Here is a 17407-nt window from a genome sequence, read left to right as displayed (position 1 = left end):
CTATCTGAATGAAAAAGCAGCTTGTGATCATGCTGCAGATCTCTGCTCTGCCAAAATAAAAGACTCTTGGAGAGTAAGGGGGAAGTCGAGAGCAGGAATTGAAGTTTCCTTTAGTAATGATGATGATGATGACACAGGAAATGGTCTAGTACTGGGGGAATTTTAAAGGTTAACACCATAGGAGTTGTATTGCTGGATAGGAAATGGATGGGGTAGAGGGTGGGAAGCGAAGAGTAAAGGTTTTTGGCTGGGAGCGCTAGGCAGGAATGTCATGAAAGAACACATGATACTGTAATGGTTTTCCAAATGACTTTTATGCCCGAGTCTCCAAAGTCTCAAGTTCAATCCTGGACACCACCATATACCAGAGCTGAACTGTGCTCTGGCGGAAAAAAAAAAAAAAAAACTCTCTCATTTCTGTGAGCAAGTTATTTATCAGCAAATCACAGTATGTATTCATCATGGTGTTGAGAACAGGATTAAAACAATGATGGGAGTCTTTCTCCAATGCTCCCTCAAGGCTGGTTCCTGCTGTCTGACATTTCCTGCTCTGTTCTACATTATGGCAAATCAGTTTTGTTATTTTTTTCCCACACTGTATAATAGAAATAGTACAGATTTTCATTTGGGTTTTTGTCAATCAGTGACAAAAATTCTGTAGGAAACTGAAAAAAAAAAAAAAAAAGGAAGGGCAGCTGGCTCAATGATTTGTTTTAGCAGGGATGGATTTATCAAAATTGGCTTGTTCTTCATTCTACAAAGGATTCAACAAATGATTTGAGTGAATATACCCTATCACTGACACTTACCCAGTGAGAAAAAAGGTCCTACCTTTAAGACTTGTGCATCTAGATAATTCTTACAAATATACAAGCTTGAGAGAAAAAAAAAAATCTTCTATCAGGATTCTTTCCATCTCCCTAGTGGAGTTTCATCTTCCTAAACACTGGTTCCCTGTGTTTCAAGTCTGTTTATGCAAATTATGCTTATTACTGTTGTTATTAATTAAATATCATATAGTCCAGAATTTGGAAGTGTGATGAGTCTGTGAAAACTAAATTGCATACTTTGCAAAGAGCTGCAATTGTGAGTTTCTGAATATGTAGATTTTGAATTATATATGTGTACAGCAACCGTGAAAGTTGAGGAAGCTGAAAAATATATATATCTTGCAGGATGCTGAACTTGCACTGATTTCAAGGTATCTTTTTACTGCTCCTTAAAGAATCCCTAGTTCAGAAAAGATGAGGATACATTCTGGAGGTGGTTTACAACCTCAGTTGGCAAAAAAACATACAAAGAAAATCTTGGGACCTATTGTATAAAACTTCTGAATCAATGTCTGTATATATATTTAAAGCTAACATTAAATATCAGAGGTTAGCTGGCTTATAAAGATCCCAGTTCGAGCCCCCAGCTCCCCACCTGCAGGGGAGTCGCTTCACAGACGGTGAAGCAGGTCTGCAGGTGTCTATTGTTCTCTCTCCCTCTCTGCCTTCGCCTCCTCTCTCCATTTCTCTCTGTCCCATCTAACAACAACAACAACAATAATAACTACAACAAGGGCAATAAAATGGAAAATAGATAAATAAATATAAAAAATATCAGAGGTTAGCATTTAGAACTTGTCATGATTCTATACTGTAAGTGATTTTTAAAAATTGCTATCAACCAGTCCTTTTTATGACAGAAAAGAACGATTCAGCCTCCAAGAACATTATTTTCCACTTCTCCAAAGACTCAGCTGTCATCCTTACTCAAATACTTTGAGTACCCAGAGAAGGAGAGCCCATTGTTAAGCCTGTTCCTGGCCCACTAGCCTCACCTGCAAGATGACTTACCTAGACACCATGATGCCATTCACCTGGAGAAATTTGAACAGGTCTTGTGCCTTTTCACGATCTCTGAACTTTTCCTTGGCAGTCAAGGTGTCATATGGCACCAGAAGAGGGTGACTGCCACCACCTGGGATCAGGAAAGTAAGAGATGGTCAACTCTGACTCTTCCCTTACACAAGTGTGTGTATGGTGGTGGTAGTGGTGATGGGGTGTCTTGTGAACCAAGTTTACCTTTACTTTCCAGTTCCAGCTTCTTCTTTTTGGCCCAGATGTTGTGGTAGTTCTCAGCCACAACCTCCACCATTCCCTGTGAGTCACCACAAAGATGAGACCAAGAGAGAAAGAAATCAAGTGAGAAAAATGGGTTCTTTTCTGCCAGGCTATTCCAGAAGCCTGGGGAATAGCACCGCCAAACGCTGACAGCACACTGCTAGTGTCTCCCTTCATTAATGAGTCTGTGTTTATGCACCTCATTAGTTTTATGTCTTCCCAAACACAGAGAAAAAAATGTTTTTTCTAATTCTGTCCTTCCCTTGTAATTTATTATTTTGGCAGCTAAATGCACGCATGAGAAACACATATTTTCCTCAAAAGCTCATTCGGGCAGTACTTCATTTGTGGCAAGGTCCCTAATTCAGACGTGGGACCTGAACCCTGGAGAACTGTGAGGCCAAGCAAAATCTTAGCCTCTAGGCTGCACTCATTACAGGAACAATCGTCCTTGAGTGGCAGAGTATGTTGACCTAGCCTCCCTTTGGTGAGTGGGGCAGTCCCTACCATTGTTGTTCTTCATTAACGGCAAGGTCCTAGAGAGGCCCACAAGTGGCTATGACCAGGGAACAGGAGCTCAGACCTACAAGGATGCAGAGAGTACACAGGCTCCTGTGCTAAATATGGGCCCCAGATCAAACTGATGGGGTTTTAAGTTGATAGTATTTATATAATTTTCTTATACTTGGGGAGCTACTCCCTTCCCTGATCCAGGTTTCTAGTCAGTCCTACTTCCAACTCTGACACTATCTACCCATACAATACTCTTAACCTACCTGCATGTTAGCTGTTGGGCTCAAGCCAAGAATTAGTAAAGAATAGAATTCCTAGCTTTTTCCAAAATGGAGACCCCAAATCTCATCTGCTATATTTTTGCTTTTAGGTTCCTGAATATTAAGCAATTTGTTCTGCTTTGTATCTTAATGCTTTTCATCTACCAAGCTGCAGAAGCTACTATGACACTAATCTGACTTTCCTGAGCAGATGACCTCAGCAATGTGTCCTGGAATCCCACCTCTCCAGAGCCCTGCCCACTAGAGAAAGATAGACACAGACTGGGAGTATGGATCCACCTGCCAATGCCCATGACCACTGGAGAAGCCAGACTTTCCACCTTCTACACTCCATAATGATCCCTGGTCCATACTTCCAGAGGGATAAAGAATAGAAAGTTTGGGAGTTGGGCGGTAGCGCAGTGGGTTAAGCGTAGGTGGCACTAAGAGCATTGACTGACTAAGGTTCGAGCCCCCAGCTCCCCAGCTGCAGGGGAGTCGCTTCACAGGCGGTGAAGCAGGTCTGCAGGTGTCTGGCTTTCCCCCGTCTTCTCCTCCTCTCTCCATTTCTCTCTGTCCTATCCAACAACTACATCATCAATAACAATAACTACAACAATAATAAAAACAAGGGCAACAAAAAGGAAAATAAACAAATAAATATAAAATTTTTTAAAAAAATAATAGAAAGCTTCCAATGGAGGGGATGGGATGCATAACTCTGGTGGTGGGAACTGTGTGGAATTGTACCGCTTTTATCCAACAGAGTTAACATTAATAACAACAACAATAATAATAATGATGATGATGATGATGATGATAATAAAACCTTAGCCTCACTGAAAGACTGTCGCTTAGCAAACTAAGTATAATTAATTCTATTTTTTGTAATTTTTTAAAAAAATTTATTTAGTTTATTTATTCCCTTTTGTTGTCCTTGTTGTTTTTATTGTTGTAGTTATTATTGTTGTTGTCGTTGTTGGATAGGACAGAGAGAAATGGAGAGAGGAGGGGAAGACAGAGAGGAGGAGAGAAAGATAGACACCTGCAGACCTGCTTCACCGCCTGTGAAGCGACTCCCCTGCAGGTGGGGAGCCGGGGTTCGAACCGGGATCCTTATGCCCGTCCTTGTGCTTTGCGCCACCTGCGCTTAACCCGCTGCGCTATAGCCCGACTCCCAGTATAATTAATTCTTGTAGCAAACATCAGCAAGAAAGATTTTTCAACCAGAATTCTTCTCTTTAGGGGTCTCTTTCAGATTACTGTGACCTGGAAAGAAAGGTGAAGTTCAGAAAGGAACTGTCTCTAGGGTGTCGAGGGTTCAAATGAGGAGTAACTGCTATGGACCCTATCTTGGTAGTGTTCCTAAGTCTTGCACCATCATAGAGAAAATGAGTAAAACATCCTATTGGACGGGAAAGTATCTTTATGATTTGGAGGCACTAGCATCAAACACTTCCAGCCAGGGGCATGTCACCGTTGTTAGTTTGCTACTAGCTATTTCTCCTAGTTACTGCTTTTATTACTAGTTATTTCTCTGAGGTATGGTTAATTTTGTTTTGGGTTTTGATATAGTTATTTGCCACCTGTTATGATGACCTGGGAAGAAATAGGTATTTTCTCCCTTTCATTTTATTTAATGTTTTGCATGCATAGGGGATTTAGAAAGGAAGTTAGGGTACAGATGATGGTTCACCTAGCACAGTGTACACATTACCAAGTGAGAGGGCCTGGGTTCAAGGTCCTTGTCCCCGCTTACAGTGGAGAAAGTTCACATGCAATAAAGGAGCACTGCAGTTCTCTCTCCTTTCTGCCTCTCTCTCCCTATCTCTATCTCTACTTCTCTGTCTCTCATCGTCTCATCAAAGAGAGTAAAAGGGAAAACACGGCCACTGGAATAGTGAAGCCATAAGAAAGCACATTAGGCTTTTGTGGAAGTATGTCAGTACTGACCTGAAGCTCCCTGGACAGCACAACATTTGAGAGGTCCAGCGGGGCTGGGCTGTAGCTGTTGCCCTGGGAATAAAGCAAAGGCAGGATCATGGGGTTGCCTCTGTTTTCCTTGGTGTATTAGCACCCCCAACTTCAGTTGCCATTATGTGGTATAATAAAGTTGTGTGTCAAGATCCCCAGAACTCAGCACTGGATTTGTCTTTGAGATACCTCAGAGAGAGGTTACTGAAGTCTTCTGGGACCACTGTTGGCCTCAGGTACTGAGTGCCTTACCTGGCTGGCCTGGGACACGCTTCGGAGTTTCTCATTCTCACGTTGCTGGACCAAGGCTTCTCCCTCTTTCGTCCTCTCAACAGTCCAGCCCATGGCCAGCATGGTTTTCAGGGATTCTCGAGCTGGCCAGCGATAAATTTCCTTCTCCTGGGAGAAAATTTGAGAAGAGTTTTGCAGAGTACTCCCTGGCACTCAGGGGTAGAACCCCACAGTAAAGACTGGAGCTAGTTTTCTCCACTAGGTCAGTGCATTGTTGGCATCATCTCAGCTGAAATCTAGCAAGCAGTCTTTCAGTATTTTGAGGTACAAGAGCACACAGTTTCCTGCTTTCAGAGCAACTTAACCAAACATTATCCACAGTTTGTGGCTAAAGAGAAGTAAATACCACAGAGTGACTCCTCATGTTCTGGTTTAATACAGGAGCACTGTTAAAATACAGTGCAGCCTAAAATGTTCCTATCTGTGACCATGGAATGTGAGCTTAGACCTACAGGGATGCAGAGGTTACACAGGCTCCTGTGCTGAATATGGGCCCCAGATCAAATTGATGGGTTTATAGTTGATGGTATTTATATACTTTTTCCATATTTGGTAGCTACTCTCTTCCCTAATCCAGCTTTCTAGTCCTTTGTTCAACTCTGACACCATCTCCCCAGATAATACTCCTAGCCCACTTGCATGTTAGTTGTTGGGCTCAAGCAACAATTAGTAAAGTCCCTTGGAATATACCTAAAATAGACTTCCTAGGCTTTTTCCAAAATGGAGACCCAAAATCTTCTCTTCTCTATTCTTACCTTTAGGTTCCTAATTATTAAACAATTTTTTCTGCTTTATATCTTAATGCTTTTTAGCCACCAAGTTTCAGATGCTACCATGATGCCAACTTCACTTGCTTTGGCAAATGACCACACCCATGTGTCCTAGAACCCCACTTCTCAAAGCCCTGCCCCATTAGAGAAAAACAGAAACATCCTGGGAGTATGGATCGACCTGCCAATGCCCATGTCCAGTGGTGGAGAAGCAATTACAGAAACCAGACCTCCCACCTTCTGCACCCCATAATGATCCTGGGGGTCCATACTCCCAGTGGAGGGTTTGGAACTCAGAGTGGGGATTGTGTGGAATTGTGACCCTCTTATTCAATCTACTTGTCAATCATTATTAAATCAATTAAAATATACATCTGCTCAAAATTCTCCTTTGTGCTTGGGCAAGATAAATTTTTAAAAAATATTTATTTATTATTTATTGGACAGAGGCAGAGAAATCTAGAGGAAGGAAGGAGATAGAGAGGGTAGGAGGGAAAGACACCCACAGCACTACTTCACCACTTGTGAAGTTTCCCTCCTCAGGTGGGAACTGGGGGAACTGAACAAGGGTCCTTATGCTTTATAACATATGTGCTCAGCCTGGTATACTACCACTTGGCCCAGGAAAGATCGTTTCTTTAGTTTAAAATTTTCTCTTCTGAGCTATCTTCAATTTTACAGGTGGTCAATATGTTTACAGAAACATACCCCTCTGCTTATATGTGACCCTATGCTCAATATTTACAAACACCTTTTTTTAATGCTGTTTTTTTCTAATTTATTGGATGGAGACAGAGAGGAAAGAGGGAGAGAGGGAGAGAGAAAAAGAGACACCTGTAACACTACTTCATCACTTATGAAGCTCTCCCCCTGCAGGTGGGGAACTAGGGGCTAGAACCCAGGTCCTGAAGCACTGTGACAAGTGTGTTCCACCAGGTGCGCCACCACCTGACCCCCTAATAACACCTCTTACTGATTTTGGGTTGCATTGGATCGACCTTCCCGTGGTGCATCCCGTGAGTACCCATTCATTGGGGAAACTGACGATCCTTCCTAGCCGACTGAATCCACATGGATCCCAGTCACTTTCAAAGCCAGCAACAAGCAGCTCCTGACAGCTTTGCTGTTGACTGGCTATGGAAGAAGGGCAAACGCTAGAAGAAGAAGAACTGATTACCCAGTCACTAAGTGCTGACCATGATTATTTTTCTTTTCCTTCTTTCCTTCCTTCCTTCTTTCCTTCCTTCCTTCTTTGCTTCCTTCCTTCCCTCCCTTCCTTTTCTTTCTGCCTTCCTCTCTTCCTTTCTCTCTTTGATAGACAGAAAGGCAGAGAGAAGAGTATAATAGATCACAGTACTGAAGCTTCCTTCAGTGAGGTAGGGACTGGGCTTGAACCTGGGCTGAACATGTGGTAAAACAGCACACTATACAAGTGAGCTATTTTGCTGGCCTCACTATGCTTGCTTTCTTTCTCTCTCTCTTTCTTTCTTTCTTTCTTTCTTCCTTCCTTTCTTTCTCTTTTCTCTTTTTAAATTTTCTATGCTTTCTTTCTAACTGCTGAATCTCAGAGCCATACAGACACAGAGTCTCGGCTTCTGGAACCAGGCCCTGGGGTTTGCAGTTTACTGGGCAGCTCCCAAGGAGTTTACAGAGTCTTAGCAAGTCTCTAAGAAACTTGAGGCTGAATGTTCCCTGAAAACCTCAGATCATTTGTTACACAGCTCCCCAGCCCTTCCGAGTATGGAAAATCAGCAAAACCCCTATTTCCAGAAGCTGTGCCTTACCTTCTCTGTTAATGTCTTGAATGGTCTAATCAGTGGATGAGTCCTTACATTTTCATCCAGGGAGATTCCATATTTCCACCCATTCTGACTCTGTAGAAATGTTTACAGCTCAAATAATCTTGACACTTAAGGAAATTCATGATAAGTTCAAAACTCCAGATTTCTTATTACTTATATATTTATTTAGAGATAGATAGGGAGGGAGGGAGGGAAAGAGAGAGAGAAATCTAGAGGGAACAAGGGGGAGATAGGGAGAGAGACGCACTGCTTCACTGCTGGAGAAGCTTTCTCCTCGCAAGTGGGGACTGGGGGCTTGAACCCAGGTCCTTGTGCATTGTAACATGTGCACGTTACCAGGTGCACCAATACCTCTCTTCCCCAATCCCAGATTCTATCTTCACTGAACACATGAGATAAAGGAATGTGACAGAGCTTGGAAATTCCCAGAAATGTCTACTCGATCCTTTAAGCATGCCAGGCACTCGGCCCCCTGAATCTTAAAGACTGCTTCCTACTAACGCTCGTTTTGTTTGCTGTCCTCTCTTCTTGACTTACTTAAGACAGCCTCCTTATTTCAAAAGACCCCCAAGAACAATGTTTCTCTGGCCCGTGTGCCACATTCTTGGGCCAGACTATGTGGACTAGACTTCCTTTTAACTACAAAGAGGGAACTGATTTGGTTTACATCCCTTCTCATCAGCCATAGAACAAAACTGTAGAAATGCATGTTTGCTAAAGTCATGGAAGTTTAAGAATTTCAAATGTCTTTCAAGAATGTAGTACAGCAGGTAGTACAGTAGATAAAGCATTGGATTCACAAGCTTAAAGTCCCAAGTTCTGTCTTTGGTATGTGTTGGAGTCGTGCTCTGGGCTTTTTCTTCTCTCTGACTCATTAATAAAAAAAAAAATCTCTGAAAAATAAAAAATACTATAGCTTATTCTCTCAGTTTGTGTGCTATGTTTATAACCTTATTAAAAATAAGTCATTCAACCAGAAGTTGAAAAATGCTACCATGACGCTAACCTGTCTTCCCATGGCAGATGATCTCACCAATGTGTCCTGGAACCTCACCTCTCTGGAGCCTTATCCTACTAGAAAAAGGTAGAGACAGGCTAGGGGTGAGGATCGACCAGCAACACTCATGTCCAGCAGAGAAGCAATTATAGAAGCCAGACCTCTGGCCTTCTGTGCCCCATAGAGATCTTTGGTCCATACTCTCAGGGGAAGCTTCCAGTGGAGGGGATGGGATTTGGCATGCTGGAGGTGGGAGTTGTGTGAATTGTGCCCCTCTCATCACACAATCATGTCTATCAGTATTAAATCATTAATAATAAAAAAGAGAAGCTGAAAAATTAGAAAACACAAAGCAGAACTTGGACTGGAGTTGGTGTATTGCACAAAAGTAAAAAACTCTGGGGTGGGTTGTGGGGGGAGGTGCAGGTCCTGGAATATGATGGCAGAGGAAGACCTAGAAGGGGCTGAAATGTTATGTAGAAAACTAAGAAATCATCCTCGTCAGGGCACTTTCCTTCTTTAAAATCTTCTGATTCCCTGCAGTCTTTCTGATTCCACTGGAGTCTCTCTGCTCCCATGAAGATCTCACTGACCTCTCTGGACTCATTTTTGGCCTTTGTTCCCTAGCCCATTTCCATGATCCCACCATATTGGATTGTAGGTTCTTGATTGTAGGTTCTTCCTTGCTGCTCTGGGTCAGTATCTGCTGCTTCCACAGTGCATAAAACACTTGCCTCCCTGTATTGCAACAAACACTTGTTTTTGGTCCATCATATAGACATAACCTGTTCAAGAGGTGTTCCTGGTCCTCCCACTGATAGATCAGGACCTCCCTGAATGTGTTCTAACTCTGTATTCATCACAGTATGAAACTACCTATACCAGAATGACTAACCTACATCTTCAGGATGGGGGAAACTAATATTTTTCTGTGTTAGATTACTAATACCCACCTTTCTGCAGTGAGCAAACATGTTTCCTTGCAAACATGAAGCTCAGAGTTTGGTGGAAGAGAGAGACAGATTAATCAAATTAATAATCAAATATAATTAATCAATTATATTGCCAATAAATGTATAGGCTCATGTAAAATTATAATTCCTGTAAGTCTGAGGTTATAATTCTCTATGAAATATTGTGAAAGAAAAGAGTAAGACTCCAATAATATTCCACCAAGTTGCAGATGCCACCCTAACCTGCCTGGGAAGACAACCTCAAAATCTCACCTCTCCAGAGCCCCACTAGGTAAAGAAAGAAACAGGCTAGGGGTTTGGATCAACCAGTCAGCATCCATGTCCAGCGGAGAAGCAATTACAGAAGCCAGACCTTCCACTTTCTGCATCCCATAATAAATTTTGGTCCATGCTCTCAGAGAGAGATAAAGAATAGGGAAGCTTTCAATGGAGGGGATGGGACACAGAACTCTGGTGGTGGGAACTGTACCCCTGTTATCTTACAATCTTGTTAATCATTATTAAATCACTAACTTAAAAAAAAGAATAAATCAATGTAAATGATGGCAAAAAAAAAAAAAAAGCAAGAGGCTCTGAGGACCTATATGTTTGAGAAACCTGGGAAAGTGGTATCCTAGAAAGTCATGCTTGGAGAGCTGAAGGAGAAGTTGGTGAGCAGTGTCTGCACATGTGTGAGGGTTACTGCCTGGCTTCAACTGAGAAGAACTTTAGGTACCTGTAGTGTGTGTGCATGTGGCTGGAGGGAAATAAGGCAGAGATGATCTCAGAGGTCAGATTAAGTAGTACAGGCTATCATAAGGTGGGGGGGGACATTTATAGCAAAAGCAATGAGAAGCTATTACAAGACTATAATCAGGAGAAGGAATAGGCTGGAGGACAGTGGTAGAACATATTTACATTCTGAAACTAAGGCTCGCTTGCAGTGTGAAGAAGTGAGTGGAGAAATTGGACATGCACAGACAGAGAGAAGGTATTATTACAAGATCTGGACAAAGCTGAATGACACTTTGGTCTAAAGCCATGGCGTAGAGAAAACAGCTGAATTTAAAGAGGTTTGTGAAGTGAAATCCACATGGCAATGGACTGGTTATTGCTATGGATGTGTGGAAGGGTCCCTTCCCCCTTAATTCACAGGCTGGCCAAATGTGTACACATAAAGGTGGCAGAGAAAATGCAGATGCTTTTGGGCAAGGATCGGCAAATGACAGTCCCAGGGCCAAAGCCTGCTTGAATTACAAAGTCAGTGTTACTGGGACACAAACACTTTCTTTTATTTTTGTGTTGTCTATGGCTGCTTTCATGCTACAATATCAGAGATGAGTAGTTGCAACAGAGACTGACCCACAAGCACTGTGTTTACCATCCGGTTCTTTGTGATGGAGGTCTGTCAACCCCAGACAGAATAATGAGGCATTAGCCCATTCTACAGCTTCAATGACTGCTGCTATCATCAGTCCCCCTAGAAGGGCTCATGAAAGAGTAAGAGCTGAGCCTAGATCAACACAGGGACTGAGCCAGTGGCCTCAGGCTCTCATTATCCAGGGTATTTCACATGCTGGTGGTTTCCTGTGGCCTTGCTGTGGGGCTGGGGGTCACTGAAATCTACAAGCTGCAGCTGAGTCATGGTCCCATCTTTAACTGGCTGTCCATAGGAAGCTGGAATGTCTTTGGCACATTCCTCCCATTTTGCCTGCCAGTATTAAAGGGCTGTCAGAGCAATTAAACTTATTAAGCAGCCTGACCTCCTGTGGTGAGGAATTTTAAACACCAGATGGATGGGCTTATTCATAAGAGAATGTCTAGAAGTCCTACCCATACCTCCTCTGGAAAGACAAATATCCTTCCCAGAAGAAAATCCAACTTTCCCCCACCCCCAAAAAATGCAAGGATAAGGCTTTTTTAAAAATAACATTTTTTAATGATATTTAAAAATTATCTTTATATATGGGATAGAGACAACCAGAAATTGAGAAGGAAGGGGGAGATAGAGAGGGAGACACAGAGACTGCAGCACTGCCTTACCACTCAAAGCTTTTCCCCTGCAGGTAGGGGCCAGGGACTCAAACCTGGGCTGTATGCATTGTAACATGTGCACTCAACCAGGTTTACCACCCGAAAGCTTTCAATTTCGGCTTTTCCCTAGTCTAGGGCTACACTACTAATAAAAAAATAAGAATGAAAACATGCCACTTCATATGAGGCATTTATGTTAAATCCATGTGAACATAGGTTTGGGCACAAAGTCTAAGAAATTCAATGTTACAGAAAAAGTTATAGGTTCAGAATGGGCGATTTTCTTAAAAAACACAAAAGTCACACCAACAACTGTTGCTGCCTATTTCGCAGATCTCCACCAACCCTGCGAAATTGCTACTCAGAAATAATGAATGCTCCAGGCATGGTGAAACTGTCAGTGAGACAAATCAGGCAGATTCCCAGGATTGGACCCTTTAATGTTCTTGGGCTTTTCCTCTCCACCGCCCCCCCCCCTCCCCAGCAATTGTTAGTCAGATGATAATCCCTACCTTGTCACAAGCCCATTTATCATGTGAATGTTCCGCATACTTTGTGACAATGAATTCCAGTTTTTCAGGTAAGGAGAAGCTGAAATAGAGAGAGAGAGAGGAAAAAAAAAATACAAACTCCTGAAGTATACCAGGCAGATGTGCTGGAAAGATGGCCAGGACCAACAATCAGCCATTGGAGCCGATCAACCAACAAGCCCCAAAGCTAAAGCTGGGCTCTAGACACTTAGTTTTTGGAGCTGAAGGTGTGGCAAAATCATGGAATACATTCATGTAAAGTCAGATGACATCTCTGCAGGATCTCCTACAAAGATGACCTCCTTTTGGATGCTCTGGCTTTCCTTACCCCCTGAGGAATCATTTTAGTTCCTGGGCCAGAAGTGTCTGGGACAGACAGTTGAGAACTCCTTTATCTAAAGTTACTGCCCTACCATTTCATGGCAGCGCAATGGGTCCAGATTGAGAACCCATTTTACAGACTCTATCTGGCTACCTTTTTTAGTTTAGTGACTCCTGGTAAACACTAGAATTATGTGGGTGCAGTAGACACCTATTGTTTGTCAGTCCAGCAGCTCTTGTCCCTTCTGTTGGCAATGGTGCCTCCATGTTCCTTTGAGAAAGTGTCATGCATTGCTTGGAGTGTTGTATGGACTGTCGCCAGCAACATTCATTTGTCATTTGTCATCAGACTAAACCACACAGATTCATTTTCCCTGGCATCTGAGTTTTGTGGTGGGTGAGAGGAGCGCAGGCAGAAAACAATTCAATGTGATTCATTTTTTTTTATTGGTTTAATAATGATTGACAAGATTGTAGGACAAGAGGGGTACAATTCCACACAGTTCCCACCACCAGGGTTCCGTATCTCATCCCCTCCACTGGAAGATTTCCTATTCTTTTTCCCTCTGGGAGTATGGACCCAGAATCATTATGGGATGTCTCAAGCTTATCACTTGAGACCCACTGCCAATAACTAGGCCCATGGGCTCATTGAAGATATCCTACTCTCTAATTTTTAAAGTGGCTATAGAGCTCTCCAGTTCAAATCACATGGAGCTGAAGCCTGTATGCCCTCTTCTCCTCCAGCATAGAACTGTAACTGGGACATGACTGTCACCAGCCAAAATTGGGCATATTTTGTCCAATATTTAGTCACTGGCCTAATCATCACTGATCAGGAATGTTAAGGAGTCATTAGAGGAAAAAATTAAAAGGCACAACTGTGGAATTATTCCTCAGTTCTCTAGCTCCTTAACATGGCAAAGAACAGATCAGTTTCTCAAATAAGGTTCCATTATGTTTGAGCACTGGCTAGATCATAGCTGAGTGTTATTTATGGATTTGTTTTGATGGATGATGCTGTTAGAACTGTACAGGTTTCATTCATAAAGGGTGCAAAATTTGGTCCAAGAACTCAGCAGCAAGTTAGCTGAATCATTTGTCACAATGGTCTCAAGCAATGTCTCAGGTGGTATTTTTTGTGGAAGGCATCCATCTTTTATAATCAATAAAAGCAACCTACCCTTCAAAATCAGTTTAGATTACTGATGTAGCGCATAGTAAGATCTAGATGGATTATACCTTCAGGAGTTGCGGATAAAACCTAGTGCTGTATATGACTTGCATTGTCAAGGGAGATGGTGAGCCATGGTGGCAGTAACAGAGAGTAGGAAAGCTCTCATTACTTTTAGAATGCTAAACACAGACAACCGAAAAACAACAACAACAACAACAACAACAACAAACAGAGTACCAACTTAGAGAAAGTTCTAGACTCACTTCATAGTGTTGATAGGCTTTGGGTCAAAGTTGCCATCTGCATCCACTGAGACCTGTTTCTCCAGTGTGGTTGATATCCTGGTGTCTAGATAGTCTGGTGGTAATGCCCCTGCTATGGCACTGAGACAAGGCAGGGCCATTCGGAACAGATCTGGATCATACTTCTGCAAGGAAAAACAAGGACCATTGTTAGTACAGAAACCACAACTATACCAATAACTCACTCTGGTGGTTCCTCTCCCACACATTAACTTCAACTTCTCTGACACTTTTCTCCCATGCAAAATCAGGGGTGTTCCTATTCTAGAGATTGAGAAAGGATGAATGCCATGTATGTTTGTGAAGTACTTAGCACAACTCCTAATGCACACAGTAAAGGCAAAATAGGTATTAGTTATCATTATCTGGGGTGTCTGGGTTTGTCACTGTGGTTCCTCCTTTTTGCCCAGGAAGCCATGTCATTACCTTATGAGAGAGGGAGTCAAAGATCCCCCAGAAAAGCTTCTCCGTCAGGTGTAGCTCTTCCTCCACAGCGAGGCCATAGCTCCCCCATCCTGAGGGAAGGCAGTAGTACTTCCAGCACTGCTCATAATGGTTCATCAGAAGCTGGTCAGTTGGGAACAAGATTGGACAGAAGTGAGGGAGAGGAGGTTCACAGGTATCACCAGCACGCAGGGGAAGAGCAGAGGGAGCCGTCATTATGAGAGTGAAACCAGCATTTGAAAAGACTAGGCTAGTGGCAAAGAGGCCCTTAGGCATCATGGAAGCTGGGCTGCTTTTGTGCCTAATGATCTTCAGCCTGAACTGACTCTGCCTGATTGATTCTTGTGTCTCCTAATATGCCCCTCACAATTATGGAAAAGTAGAATCCACCGCAAGTGAAAAAATGCCACCCTTACCAAGCAGTCACTGAGAGCTAATCCAGTCAAGGGTAAGAAGTATTTCTTCTGAGACCTTTGCTTATTTCTTCAGAAAATGTCTTGGTGTTATGATATAGAGAAGGTGTAGTAGGGTGAAGGGTGTGGGTCTAGAACTTTCTCTACATTGGTTATTATATACCAGACATATCATAGGAATTTCCAATTTGGCCTACAGAGGGAAGAAGTACAGTGGTAATGATACATACCAACAAGTGGGATACACGTCCTCTAAGAAAAATTCCCTCTGGCTCTGAGATAAAAAGTTTACTGAGTGCTCCTGATGATGCATCATTGGAAGCCAGAACTCAGCAAATACCATGGGCCTGCCGAGGAAGCAAGGCTAAGCTGAGCTGTGTACATTTGGGGACTGAGGGTTGGAGATAATGAGCCCTCAGAGGGCTCTGTGGAACCTCTGATAACAGGTTAGCTGTTTTCTGTCCAGCATGGAGAGTGAGGATAAATCTAAAGGTCTCTGGCAATTCTGTGACTCCCAATAAGATGCTTCCTGAAATCCTCCTAAAAAGATGTCACAGTTCTGTTAGGGTAGTTAGGCAGCATTTTCAGGTGTGGCCTTTCTGAACAGGCAGAGGTATCAGATGTCTCAGAAGAGAAGGGCAAAGAACACTGCCATCCTGTGGGGGATGATTCTGGTGCCCCAGTGCTAGCCATGGACATTGGCAATCTATGAGAAAATCAAGAATGGAAACACTTAGAGGGGTTCTGTGATCTTAACTTTTTTATAAACCAAAAAAGTTGTTTTTTGGGAGAAAAGGCGTAAAAACACATGGAACAGAAAAGAGGCATTTTAGTTTCTGTACTGAAATGAAAACTCACAGTACCTTCAAAGGTCTTTGAGATTAAAAACATTCTGAACATTTAATTAAGGACCAGGAAGCACCCAATACCCTCACTATTCTCTGCTAAAGAGTGAATAGTTATTGGAAAGTAACTGAAGGAAGGAACAGTTAAACAATTTAACTGTTCTGCTGTCTTTAACCTTGACACCCCAAAAAGGGTTTGATTTTTGTTGTTGTCGTTGCTGTTGGTATTTCATTTTATTAATTTACTTTTCATCCACATTGCTTCACGGAGGGGATGTTGGTTTCTAGGTCTGCTATTGTCAAAGGAGATCACATCTCTCCATGATGAGGATTCTGCAAACCTTACCTGCCACTAAACCCTCACCTCCCTCCACCTTAGGGCACTGGTCCCCCCAAGTCCCCTTTATTGACCCGTCTACCTCTCCCTTTCTGAGTCCTTAGATCTGCTGAAATAGACTACAGTTTATTAATGCTTCACCCTATGTTTTCCTTTTCCTTTTTTTTTTTTTTTTTTTTGCCTCCAGGGTTATGGCTGGAGCTCAGTGCCTGCACTATGAATCCACTGCTCCAGGAGGCCCTTTTCCCATTTTTGTTGCCCTTGTTGTTTTTGTTATTGCTGTTGCTGTTGTTGGACAGGACAGAGAGAAATTGAGAAATTTTCAAGAAATTGAAAGAGAGGGGGAGAGAAAGATACCTGTAGACCTGCTTCACAGCTTATGAAGTGGCCCCCTGCAGGTGGGGAGCCAGCCAGGAGCTTGAATCAGGACCCTTGTGCTGGTCCTTGCACTTTGTGCCATGTGGGCTTAACCTGCTGTGCTACCCCCCCCCCCCCCCCCCCCGGCCCCGAATGTTTTCCTTTGTGTTGTTTTCTGGACTGGGTCTTATTAGTTCTCAAATTAAAGGAACAAAACCCATTTCATGTGCATTTTGTCCCCTGAATTATGAATATGCCCTATTTTACATGTACTTCTGTAAAGGCAGAGAGTTTTACCTTGAGAGGCATTTTGCAGTATTCATTAAGTTGTGGCACATCAAAAACAAGACGTCGCAGGAGTTGCTGCAACATGGAAGGCCTCAGGTGACTGTAGTGTGGGACAAAACAAACAAACAAACAAGGAGAGAATGATTAAACAAACAAACAAACAAAAAGAGCATGAAGGAAAGGAAACTGCATTTAATGAAAACCATACATCAAAGTTAAGTCTCAAAATGTTTAGCTCCTGAAATACAAGGTTTAGGATAAACAAACCACAGTTGATAAACACTTTGTAAACTAAGTTTAGTTATAATACAAAAAGGATAGTTATGTGAAATACGTAGATTTAAATTCCATTCACTGTGTGACAAGATGGTTTAAGTCCTATGCACACTTAAAAACAGATTCACTGATTGTGTATAAAGAACAGAACAACAACAACAAAAAATACCAGTGGGCATTTCTAAGGCTGGACTGCTCCTCTGAATTGCCAGAGGCTTGAGCTACAATAGGTGGAATCTGAGGCCACCTACTGGTTTGATCTGAAGAGAACGTTAAGGCCAGTTGGCTTACTATATTCAATCCTAAAATTTCTCACTGTTGGTATTTGTTGCTGATGTCAGGCTGACCTAAGGACTGGACTTAAGCATATGCTAGGCAGAAGTTGCATGCTCTGTTCCTGTGCTCCTGATCTTCC

At 42.6% G+C, this 17407-nt stretch overlaps 1 protein-coding gene across 1 annotated transcript in view; it reads right to left on the bottom strand.

Annotated features, from left to right (window-relative positions):
- The window catches only part of RYR3 (ryanodine receptor 3), a 691732-nt gene that overhangs the window by 125851 nt on the left and 548474 nt on the right, over positions 1-17407 (bottom strand). The window contains exons 49-57 of the mRNA XM_060175180.1: positions 16726-16816; positions 14459-14599; positions 13994-14157; positions 12215-12293; positions 7701-7790; positions 5108-5254; positions 4835-4897; positions 2070-2145; positions 1842-1965 (exon numbers count right to left, since the gene is read on the bottom strand). Of these exons, the coding sequence (XP_060031163.1) occupies positions 1842-1965; positions 2070-2145; positions 4835-4897; positions 5108-5254; positions 7701-7790; positions 12215-12293; positions 13994-14157; positions 14459-14599; positions 16726-16816 (975 nt within the window). The remainder of the gene's footprint in view (positions 1-1841; positions 1966-2069; positions 2146-4834; positions 4898-5107; positions 5255-7700; positions 7791-12214; positions 12294-13993; positions 14158-14458; positions 14600-16725; positions 16817-17407) is intronic.

This window comes from Erinaceus europaeus, chromosome 16, assembly GCF_950295315.1.
Source record: "Erinaceus europaeus chromosome 16, mEriEur2.1, whole genome shotgun sequence".
NCBI classification, from domain to species: domain Eukaryota; kingdom Metazoa; phylum Chordata; class Mammalia; order Eulipotyphla; family Erinaceidae; genus Erinaceus; species Erinaceus europaeus.
Note: the sequence above shows the minus strand (reverse complement) of the source record. Positions and strands in the feature narration are given on the sequence as shown.